We start from the raw sequence: 12536 nt of genomic DNA, 5'->3' as shown, positions 1-12536 counted from the left end.
ATCCCCATTAAGGAAGACATTTTTAACATACATATGAAAAAGATCCCATTTACTAGCAGCGGTAACAGCTAAGAGGGCATAAATAGATGAGATACGAGCAACTAGAGTAAAGATCTCTTAATAATCAATCCTATACTCCTATGTAAAACCCTTTACAACAAGACGAGCCTTGTAACACTCAATGGACCCATCAGAGTGAGTCTTGATTTTATAGATCCACTTATGACCAACCACAGATTGTCTAGGAGGGAGAGTAACTAGATCCCAAGTATGATTTTTGGTTAATACATCAAGTTCATCTTTCATTGCAATCTTCCATAAAGGGTTAGTGGAGGCCTCACGATAGGTGTGAGGCTCGTGGAGTATAGCAAAGGCAGTGTAATGATAGTCAAGTAAATGTGCAGGAATGGATCTTACCTGAGTTGAGTGGCGAGGTGGAATGTCTTGTGGAGGATCTTTAGGCAGAGCAGGAGCAGGGGATCCAAGCTTAAGGTGGGGCAGCTCGTCATCAACCTATTCATCTTCGACCTGTCTAGGAGAAGCATTAAAAATATCTGGAGGTTGGATAGAGAAGTCCAAAGGAAGATCAAGAGTATTTGTAAAAGGAACATGAGACTCATTTGGAAAGATTTCTAAAACAGAGGAGGTAGTCAGGGAAGAATGAAAGTAAGAAAATTCAACAAACAAGCGGTGTTCCCAAAAGACAACATTACGGGAAACACGAAGACAATGAGAGACAGGATCATAACATCGTTACCCCTTTTGAGTTTCATCATAACCAAGGAAACAACAAAGTTTAGATCGAGGCTCAAGTTTGTTGTGCTCATGAGGCTGAAGAAAAACGAAACAAGCAGATCCGAAGAAGCGCAGATGATGATAGTCAGAGGGTGACCCAAAAAGGCGCTCATACGGAGTTTGATTATGGATGACAGTGCTTGGAATGCGATTAATAGCATAAACAGCATGAAGAATAGCTTCACCCCAAAATGGGGTAGGAACTTTGGCAGAAAGAAGAAGAGCATGAACAGTGTTAAGAATATGACAAAATTTTCGTTTGGCTCGACCATTTTGCTGAGAGGTATTTGGACAAGTTAGATGATTATAGTGCCATAGGAATGTAATAGAGCTTGAAAAGTATATTGAGTATATTCAAGAGCATTATCAGATCAAAAAGTTTTGATATGTTTGGGGAATTGTGTTTCAACCATTTTTGTAAAATTACTGTATATTGGTAAAATTTTAGAATGAGATTTCATAGAAAAGATCCAACTATAACGAGAATAATCATCAATAAAAATAACAAAATATTAAGATTCACCAATACTAGCAATAGGAGAAAGTCCCTAAACATCATAATGAATTAACTCAAAATATTATTAGAGATAGATTCACTATTATTGAAAGGTAAAGCTAACTGTTTTCCTAACTAGCATGAAGTGCAATCAAAATTGTCTTTGGACACAGAACCTAATAGACCCTTAGAAGCTAATTGTTGTACCATAGAAGATGGTGCATGACCAAGATGAGAATGCCAAAGAGCGAGAGAAGGTAAGGAAGAAACCACAGCAGCAACAGAAACATGAGCAACAGGTGGAAGATGAAGATTGTCCACAGAAAACATACGCCCAACTCTAGGACTGGTCTCAAACTCTTGCCCCTTCCTCGGATCCTGCACAATACATTTAGAATAGTAAAAAATAAGGCGATATCCTAGTTCAGCTAATTGTCCCACAGAGCACAAATTATAAGATAGGTCAGGTTCATGGAAGACCCTAGGAATAGAGATGTTGGAGGTCGAAACAAAACCTAGACTATTCTCATGCATGGTGGAACCATCAGCTATATGAATATTAAGAGAATGTGATGCAGGGTTAAGTTTGGAGAATAAGGACGAGTGAGGTGTCATGTGATTGCAATAGACAGAATTAAAAAGCCAAGTTTGAGACTTACTGGGAAAAACTGAGAGAGCAGTGGAAAGAGATGCATTACCAGCCATACAAACAACCTGAGCTATGATGTCCTGTGGTTCAGTAGGGGAGAGGTTGATAGTGGATCCAGAAGAATAAGACTCAGCTGAAATGGAAGGCATCAACGGAGTAGGCTCAGTATTAGCAACAACAGCAGTAGATTTGTTGCGATAGTAACAAGTCTCAATAGTTACAGAACTTTTTATTGGTCTGCTTGCGACGATTGCTAGAGCCAGAGGAATCACCTGATTGCTGAGGTTGCTCTATAGGTAGAGCAGAAGGAGTAATAGCCAAAACATTAAACTTATTCTAGGCTTGAAGGGTTGCAAGACGAGTTTCTTCTCTAACCAACTCGTTTACATCAGTATCAAGAGAGGGAGGAGGACTGCGATTAAGAAGCTGACCTCAAATGGGCTCAAAGTCCTTGTGAAGTGACATCAGGAATTCATAGAGACGAAATTCATCTCTAATGGTAGCATATTGCTGAGCATCCTTTGAGCATGCCCAAGTTGGATCAGAAAGGTCAATTTGGTCCCAAATGAAGTGAAGCTGATCATAGTAGTCATTGATGGATTGCCCTGGTTCTTGCCTGAGTTGATGCAGTTCAACCACTAATTGATATTTCATGGATCTGTGAGTAATGGAGTACCTTTTAAGAAGCTAACCTCAGATGGGCTCAAAGTCCTTGTGAAGTGACATCAGGAATTCATAGAGACGAAATTCATCTCTAATGGTAGCATATTGCTGAGCATCCTTTGAGCATGCTCAAGTTGGATCAGAAAGGTCAATTTGGTCCCAAATGAAGCGAAGCTGATCATAGTAGTCATTGATGGATTGCCCTGGTTCTTGCTTGAGTTGATGTAGTTCAACCACTAACTGATATTTCATGGATCCGTGAGTAGTGGAGTACCTTTTGGCCAACATATCGATTTTGTATCATCAAAGCTGCCCAACAGATTGGAGATGCAGAAATGGAAGTGTTCCGAATCCATGTGAGGATCATGTGGTTGTGACTATCCCATTCAATCATGCAACTGAAGAAGGCAACATCTTCTTCACTTGCCCCCTTGATAAGAATAGTAATTGCACCAGTACAATATTGCTAGAGCATGCGACTCTTAAGAAAATTGTGAATAGCTTAAGACCAAGATAAGTAATTCTTATTCCCCTCCAATATAGTGTTGATAGGGCGAGGAAGAAAAATATCTTTTTTATCCATTTAGAGACAATATGCAAAAACAGACTACAAAAAAAAAAAATCTACGTGAAAAACTGGGTAAGGTGAACCTAGACGGCAAAAGTCAACCCTAGGGAATAGTCAACAATCAAAGTCAACTCAGTCAACGGTTAGCGGAGATGACATCAGCAAGATGACATGGCGTTAACGTCAGCAGATGACTGGATGTTGACGTAAGCTAGGGCCAACGTGGCAATGATGATGTCACAGGTGACGTCAGCTTAGAGTTGATGACGGTGCGTGGGGCATGTGAGCTTCGACGTAGAAACTTTGGGCAACATGTGCAGTCGATGATGTCTGCGAGGCTTCCACCAATGTGTAGATCAGCATAAGATGGTCTCAGTGATACCTGCAGAAACATAATCGGTGCAACATTTGCGGTGGTGATGACACGTGTAGTGGTTTGTGCGGTGCAGGACTCCTCAACGGTAGCGGTTGCAGGTTCAGAACCTAAAGACAACAGCTGGAAGACGTCAGAGGTTCAACGGCAAGAGGCTGTGGCGACTGTTGTGACGGCGGAAGTGATGTTAAGAATGGAGTAATGCCAATGAAGACAAGATTGCTAAGAAAGGTCAAAGCAATGGCTTTGATACCATGTTAGAAATACTGAAATTAATAGTATTGTATTTCATAGTAAAAGAATATACATGAGTGTCTTTATATAGGAGGCATATGTGTGTAATACAAGTAAGAGTGTAGTACAAGAATGTGTGCTATACAAGTAATCTAGTTGGGCCTAAAGCCCACAACACTATACACGTTAACATAGACAATATATCTCTTTAAAGGAGGAAGTACTTTTATGAGCAAAATAGTGCAAACAAATATTCACAGAGTTTTCAGCATAAAGTGGCGATTAGCACTTAAGTCAGATTTAGAATCTAGCCTTCTAATCAGTAGATGGAGGCCTCATTTTGACACTTCCTTGACACCTTAAGTGCTTATCAACCTAGAACCTCTTTGCTTCCAAATTGACACAACAATCTCTAGGACTAAGGACACATGTTAGAAGCATGTTGAATTGGAGCTCACATTAGAATTCTCTTATATAATTTGGTTAAATAATAAAAGTTAGTTAGACTTGATAAGTTCTAGCATATGCACAAATTAAATAGTACATGCGTGTTTGTTGGGAGTAAGGGTGCTCACTGTTCAAGTTGGATTGGGTTTAAGGTGCTCCTGCCACTTGACTTAACAACTTTGGGTGTTGAAGTTCTAGACCTTTTTGCCAACCATAGATTATGTTGAAATTGATCACCACATGCCTTGTAATCCCTTTGGTTGAGTTCATCAAAGTTGCTTCTCTCATGGTGTATGTCGATGTCATTGTCATCACACTATGGAACTCAAGAGGTTTGACCAAGTTGTCACTAGTTCTTGTTGAGATCTCAATAGATTTGTAGAGATCTCCATTGATTTGGTGAAGATCTCTCCGAATCTACGATGAACAATAACAAAACTTGAAGAAAGTGGCTCATGGTGAGGGGAGGGGGAGAACAATGGGGTCTTAGGTCAAATCGAGTTTCTCGAGTCTTAGATAGTGAAACTTGTCACTTAGCATGCCAATATCAGGTGTTGAAGACACATACCAACTGCTGACCACCACACTACTCAGATCGAGTCAGTTCCAATTTTGATGGCTCTGATGAAAAGGATGGATTTTTTGAGTTTTGGTTGGACAACCCTATTTAGACTTTATTTAACACTAGTTAAATATACAATTATCCATCTTTAACATCTACTAGAAAGGCCACCCAATAGGAGAGAGCCACATGTGGCCAAATAGAATTAGATGTTAAGTTGTATAAATAGAAAAGTGTTATCCCTCATTTGATAAGAATGAGATAGAATAAACTTGTTTATCCTTAGACTATTGTAGTCTTGCTTGGAGGTCAAGATACCTTAGAAGTGATCTCATTTGAGAAAAAGTAACTCTCTCAAAGGGATTACAACCATTCCCCTCATCCAGCACTCACATGTAATTCCATTCTTAAATCTATCTTTCATACAATTCCTACATACAATCCAAAACCCTAATTGCTTAACCATCAACCCTAGCTTTATCTAACATCAATTTGCATCTTTTTAATCATCAAGAACCATTAGAACACAAACATGTAAGACCTCCTAAGCCCCTAAAAACCAATATACAACACCTCAATCCTCATTATCGATTTAGCTAACCAATGAACACTACCCTTAAATGTATTCCTTCCATTTGGTACTTGAGTTTGATACTTGAAACTACTATTATTTTTATTTTCCTTGATATGTTGATGCCTACCTCTATTGTTGGTAGAATTTTGATTCCTACAATATACTAAAGTCCTATATTGAATAATGATGAGAAGAATAAGTAGTTAATATAACATAATTGAGCATATATCCATTGGGCTTAGGCTTTTTGAGTTAAAATGTATCTCTATATATTACATTAACTGTTCAAGAAAGTTCTCCAAAGTGTTTATCTCCCCAACTAGTGGTATTAGAGCCCATAGTGGTGCAGGGCAAAAGGTGGCAAGCTTACTTGGAGCCCTTTAGCAAATGGAGCGGGGATGGATCCCTTTCACAGTTGGAGCAAGATGGTATATTACACCAAGCAAGCCCATAAAGCCCACACAAATGATCTTGGAAAAAAGGCCCAACAAATGAGTATTATTACCAATGGTGCTAGACAACAGTGGGGTGTGAGGTTCTCATGAAGGATAAGAGACGTGCGAGATTGACACGTGGAGGAGGCGCATAGATGATGCACTAGTGAAGGAAAAATCTCATTAGGCAAGGGGGAATGAGTAGGACTCGTTCATGGCTCACAGAGAGGTTTTGAAACCCATAAAGCGGCAGAGACTCACATGTGAGGGGGAGACTGTTGGGTATACAGGAGTCCCATATTAAACAATGATGAGAGAAATGAGTAATTAATATAATATAATTGAACACGTATCTATTAGGCTTAGGCTTTTTGGGTTAGAGTGTGTCTTTATATATTATATTAATTATTTAAGGAAACTCCCCAAAGTATTTATCTCCATGTCCTTAACATTTTCTTTTTTCATGTGAAGGTTTTTTGAGTGATAATTTCCAAAGTCACATTGAGAATATTCAAAAAGAAAAAGAAATTATTGAGTAAAACTATTTGTTTTCTCCACTTTATAATAATGTGTAATTCACATATATTGATATGACTCATGGATACTCATAGTAATCGATTCTACAATGTTCTTTTCTCGATTGAAATATATAAAGCTTATGTGACTTGACAATGTTTAAAGGGAAATTAAAGTTGGTATCCTGAGCTTCACATTTTGTAATATGTACACCAAAAGCTACCGAAAGAGATTAGCATTATTGATATCTTTGTATCAATCATGGGATGTTTGAAAAAGATGGCCTTATTGCTTAACAGTGCATTTGCATATCAATTATATACTGGTTATCAAATTGAAAGGTTATCGACAGATAAAGTTATATTGGTCTATACTAGCTGTAATTTATTAGGACTTTTTCTTTCTTTCAGGGCATAAATAATGACTCTTGGTTCTTTTATTTTTTGAATGAATACCTTTTTTTGGTTCCTTTCCTGGAAGACCACAATCTCTTTCATGCTACGTTTTTATTTTTTTCTCTGTGTGTGTGGTTCCTTAACTAATAAGCTCAGCAATCCCAGTGGTTGATTCCATACAACTCTATTATATGTGGGGTGGAGGGTTGCTGAATTGTATATACTCAGTCTAGCATAAAAGGTTTGGCCTCGCAAGTCGCAACCATAATTGGTATAAACAACTGAACTTGTTCCCATTCGATGATTTGTCAAGTGCTTTGTGGTATGAAATTAATTCTATCTAAACGTTGCTGCGTTAAGTTTTTCCACTTTAGGTCATATTCATTACTAAAAGCTCTAATAATCGGTAAGAGCATATACTGTGTGGTTCTTGCTTTTAGAGAGAAAACAAGCAATTTTCGTGTCTCATTATGCCAGCATGTAATCCACTAAATGCTGGATTGCATTATTATTTACTAAAGAAGAAGAGGCTGGTCAAAATATTGTTGACAGAACTCCCTTTTTAGCATTAGTTGATGGCCTTTCCAACCTCTAGTTTGGGTGTCTTGGTGTTTGTTTAGGATTATATTTTTATGTACTTGACGTATCCTATAACAAAATGTATTTTACTTGAATTTGGGTAGTTCTAAGTGGATTCGAGAATATTATGAAGTATTTTGAAAAGATTTTACAAATGGTAGTATTACAGCACAAAGAAATAAGTGTGAAAAGCTGAAAACTGGTGGCTCAACACCTAGCTCAATACCTGCTTCTATTGAGAATTAATGAACCTTGATATATCTCAATCTATCGAACTTCACAGATCTCGAATTTTTGGATCTGTTTTTCAGTCCATGATGACTTGGCTTTCTAGGGTTTCATTTTCTAACATATCAGATGATATAAAAGCTTTATTTTTCAACCGTCATCATACACAGAGACTCATATAGAAAATCTATATGCTTCTTGTGAAGTTATTGCTCACTTATGCACCTTAGGTGACCAAGTTGTTTTCTCTTCTACAAGTGTGTAGTAAAGAACTTTGCATCCAATAACAAACTTCAAGTTACTGAGAGTTAGTCACAGATTAGAGATTTGTGAAATTGAAAAAGTCTCTACAAAATCAAGTCTAATTGGAAATTAGCATAAGGATTCTACTGCAGGTAGGTACTTTGGGATAGGTCGGGTAGTGGTAAGATTCTTTGTACTAGTAATCACTTAATTCTTGATTAGTGGATTCTTAAGAGTAGTGACTTGAAATTCATTCAGTGGGGTTTTTGCCTTGATAAGGTTTTCCCTATGAATCAACAAATCACTCTGTCAAATTTATTTCCGTTGCACTCTAGATTAGAATTGTGATTTCTGTTGCGTTCATGATATTGCATGTAATTTGACATAATTGATCAACTTGGATAATTGAATTAACTAATTGGGGTCAATCTATAATCCAACAGTCTCGTTGGAAAGTTTGTGTTGGCTAGCTACTTTCAAATGGTACCAAGTTTATGCAATTTTGATCGAGAATTAGAACTGTCAATTCAGGTGGGATATCGGGTGGTTTAGTCAATTTTTCAAAATGATTTATTATCATTTTGCTTGATTGGTATTCGGAAAATAAGTGAAAATCCGGTGAAATAGTTTAAAGCAAGTAAGCGGACCAAGCTGATTTTGTGTAAAACTTGGATTTTTCCACGATTTTTTCCACTTTCACAGACTTGACTCTTGGCCTTACCAACCTCAATTTGGCTCAAACAACGTATCACCATTTTTTTTTTTTTTTTTTGAGAATCAAGTATCACCATAAAGTTTGAACACCAATTTTCTCAAGATACCAATGCTGAATCTTAACGATTTAGAATGGGGAAGTTATTGGCACATATTTTGTTCCAAAATCCCCTTTTTCATTTTCTTGTGAGTTATCTGGGCTTGTGTGAAATTTTTGTATGTTGGAACTCGCCATATTGAAGCTTTTGATCATTCCAATGGCATCATATTTGTGTCAATCCAACATTGTTTTTTCACGGTTAGACCATGATGACAACTCATCTCATTTGCCTATAGGATCTGCATGTGTGTGTGATATTGCATGCATCCAAAACAATTGATACCGCCTAAAAATGGATCTAAAATTTTTGGTGAAAGAGAAATAAATTTTCATTTCAAAAAACCTAGGGAGGACGACTAGAGACAAGAAAAACACCATTTGTCCATCTTCCATTCATTCCTTCCTCATTAGATTAAATCCCAAGTACCTTCCATCAAAATCCAAAACACTGAGTGTCCATAAAATGGCCACCTCTTTAATCAACTCCAAATGTTTCATCAATTGAAGTTTCAGGCTTTCAGCACATCATCCATTAATTTCATCATCTCATTCTTAATATGATATAGTTTGCATTTGACTTTGACTTATTTAACTTTTTGCTGATTGTTATTTTGTTAAAAGTAGGCTAAATTATACATATACTTTCAAAAATTGTGGTTTAAAAAAGCTCTACATAAGTAAAAAGAAAAAAAAAGAAAAAAAAAAGAAAAAGTACACAAACAAATATAAAGTTGACAAATTCATTCAAGAGCATACCATCCATAAAAGCCAAACGTGTCAGGTTATACATCCTTAATCAACGACAAATGCATTGACAAGCACTATTTCCTTAACTGAGCAAGTGGAAGATTGATGGATTGATCCAAGGAAGCAAGTATTGTAACACAAATCTGTTTTTTATTTATTTATTTATTTTTAAAGGTAATCCACCATTAAACCATTTTCAAGAGCAGGTGCATGCAAGTAAGCATCTAAACCAAATTTAATTTGATTTAAAATTGCACAACATGCTAAATGTTGATGACATGGGCTAATGTTTGAACATATTTTTTTTAGTGAACTCTAGCAGCGTGGCATGGGCTCTACCTATCTCTTATAAAAAATATTTTTTGAATATTTGTTTGCATCCAATATCTTTGCATAAAACCAATAAGTAGTTTGGGTTTTTTTTTTTTTTTTTTTTTTTTTTTAATTATTTTTTTTAGACGTTATTGATTTGTAATATATATTGGCTTGTTCAAGTGTTTCTAAGTACATGTTTATGCACATGTAATACTTTTTTCTTACCAACAATCTAAAAAAAAAAAAAAAAGACTAACAGTCAAAACTTTGAAATTAAGATAAGAGTATATAATATTATTATGTAATCACATATTTCTAGGTTGGGAATGTTAATTGGCATATATATCATTTGGGGCCAGGAATTATTTTGCTTTGAGTGGTTTATAAAATCCTTGTATTATGAGGATACAAAAAAGTAAATAAAATTAATAACACGAATACAACATCAAGAAGAAACATCATCTGATTACCAAAAAAAAAAAAAAGAAGAAGCATCATCTGCAACTTTACATAAAGAATATGCCATTTTCATATTTAGACAAAACAGCTTTGTCAATAGGAAAAGAAAGTGGAATCTTTTAGTCTCCTCTTATCCCCTTTTAAACTTTGGTTTTTTCCGAGTAAGTGCCCCATCACAAGTCTTTCAATCCTTCTTATAATCCTCCTTTTGGAGTGAGAAATAAAGCAAATCCAAGAGAAGAACAAAGGAAAAAGATAGAGGCAGAGGAAAAGTAGGCATCATTGGGGAAAAAAAGGAAGCAAAAAGAGCCAGAGTCTAAAAAAGCAAAACACTTGAGGAGAGGTCGAGAATTTGAGTGCTGAGTGCCGATAACTTTGATAAATATATAATTTATTTACCTGCATGAAAAGAGTAGCAGCCAAATAATCAAAAGTTAACACTTATTAACACTGATTTCTGCTTTTCCAGTTCTAAGATGGAAATGAAATAAAGTACATGAGGAAGATATTAAATTAAAGGCATAAAAGAAAGTGAAGAATTTAATTACCTGGTCCCTCGAACACCTTTCTTATGAATGTAAGGAAAATAATGAGTAGAGCCACTCCGGTTAATAATCCAATTATTATTGCGAATGTCTTCTCACCGTCAGTAGTCGATTTATCTGCAAACAACCACAACCTATAAACAATGGAGTTCACTGACAAAACTTAGAAAATTCTTAGGTTTTTTCCCCCACATATTTAAATTTTTATGTTTCTTTATTAAAGAAAAATGCTGTACACTTTTGGCCTTTTCCCAGATCCAATCAACATATACGGCTGAACATTTCAGAATATTCTATTACTCTAATACTGGAAAATCAAATAAAATTGAGCATACAATCAGACCGATTCAGTTTGGTAATATTTCAATTGCTACCCATAACACAAATTAATCCAGGATTGGCCACAACAATCAACATGGCTGAAAATTCTTATGAAAAAAAAAAAAAAAACATGGCTGAAAATTTCAGAATCTAATAATCTAATACTGGATAATCAAATTTGATTATACAAAAATAGACTAGTTCCAATTGCTACCAATAACACAAACTAACCAAGGATTGACCACGATATTTTCCACGCTTGATAAGCCATTTTTTGTAATATCTTACAAAATCATAGCCATGTTGATTTGTTCATGACCGTGAGTGTCTTAAAGACACAAATTAAGGAATAATAGATGTTGTAATACACATTTAATTGTTGAAAAGTAAAAATACATTTGTCAATAATTCATTCGTTTATACAGGCATCGCCCCCATTGATTTACATATACAAATTCATCATGATTATCAGTAATTTTCCCAATGTGTGTACAGATTGATTTTACTTCGCTCACAGTGTCACATACTCACATTACAAGAAGAATTGAAACAGTGAACCAAATCAGTGGAAACATTTTGGTAGTAGAAGTAGTAAAATGGGCTAGCTTACCATGATGAGCCTTGGAGTAAATACTGTGTGCACTACCAGTCTGATACCTTGCATAACACTTAGCCAAGAACATATCACCATAAACAGCCCCACCGCAATCGCTTTTCAACCGTCCGATGGCCTCAGACACACAATCCTGACACTCACCCGAGCTCAAATCCCCAACACACTGTGCCACTCCTTGTACCTGACCGGACCCCCCAACCCTATATGGCCCTCCAGAGCTAGCCAAAGCACCCAACACCGCATCTCTACGGCTCATAGCATCATCATCATACCCAATCGACGGTCCACATTTCTTCAACACCACAGTCTTGTCCTCCACACCTAGAAACGTAGCATTATCGTACTTGACATAACACCCTTGAAGCTGTACGGCTCCACCGCAAGTTTGGGGGCACAAAACGCCGAATTGGGTGACCGAGCGAGCCACACAAGTTGCACAGTCAGGCATGGAAAGGTCACCACGGCATTGGTAAAGGCCGTAGAGTGTGTCTTGTGGGGTTGAGGCAGTGATGGTGTAGTTGTTGTAGGAACTGTAGGTGGCTGAGTTTACAAGAGAGGTGAGGAGGGAGTTGAGGTTGGATTCGTAGGGTGAGTTTTGTGTGTATTTTTGCTGAGTGCATCCTCCGAAGACAAAGGTGTCTGTGTCGGAAGAGAGAGAAGGAATGGGGAGAGAAGTGAATGAGACAAGGAAGATGAAGAGTGATAGAAATGATGAGCTTGAGCTTCTTCTTCTTCCCATGTTTGAACTTTGGAGTAGTTTCTCTTTAGATAGAGATATAGAGAGAGTGCTTGATGGATATGTTTATAACCACGCTCAACTTGCCAGAAACTTCGAAGTGGGTTTAAAAAGTGTCAGTGAGTGTGTGTGTGTGTGTTTTTTTTCTTTTTTCTACGAACTCTGGGTGGGGAAGGCAATTCAATCGCTTTGTTGCTTTGTTACGTAATTAGCACTTTACGTAGAAC

At 36.8% G+C, this 12536-nt stretch overlaps 1 protein-coding gene across 1 annotated transcript; it reads right to left on the bottom strand.

The window, feature by feature from the left end:
• Positions 1 to 10137: 10137 nt before the first annotated feature.
• Positions 10138 to 12312, bottom strand: LOC115965576 (plasmodesmata-located protein 7-like). Its single transcript, XM_031084835.1, has 3 exons — positions 11568 to 12312; positions 10640 to 10753; positions 10138 to 10490 (listed from the first exon to the last, which is right to left on the bottom strand). The coding sequence occupies exons 1-3, from the start codon at positions 12310 to 12312 to the stop codon at positions 10483 to 10485; spliced, it is 867 nt and encodes a 288-aa protein (XP_030940695.1). The 3' UTR covers positions 10138 to 10482.
• Positions 12313 to 12536: the final 224 nt, after the last annotated feature.

The sequence above is a fragment of the Quercus lobata genome, chromosome 10 (genome assembly GCF_001633185.2).
Source record: "Quercus lobata isolate SW786 chromosome 10, ValleyOak3.0 Primary Assembly, whole genome shotgun sequence".
Taxonomy (NCBI): domain Eukaryota; kingdom Viridiplantae; phylum Streptophyta; class Magnoliopsida; order Fagales; family Fagaceae; genus Quercus; species Quercus lobata.
This window is presented reverse-complemented; position numbering and strand designations above follow the sequence as displayed.

What these genes read in the sequence shown, in the direction of transcription:
- LOC115965576 (XM_031084835.1), bottom strand. Translation starts at nt 12,312, where the DNA reads ATGGGAAGAAGAAGAAGCTCAAGCTCATCATTTCTATCACTCTTCATC. An exon ending in TTACTCCAAGGCTCATCATG is followed by an intron (nt 10,754 to 11,567) that starts GTAAGCTAGCCC and finishes GGTTGTTTGCAG; the next exon opens with ATAAATCGACTACTGACGGT.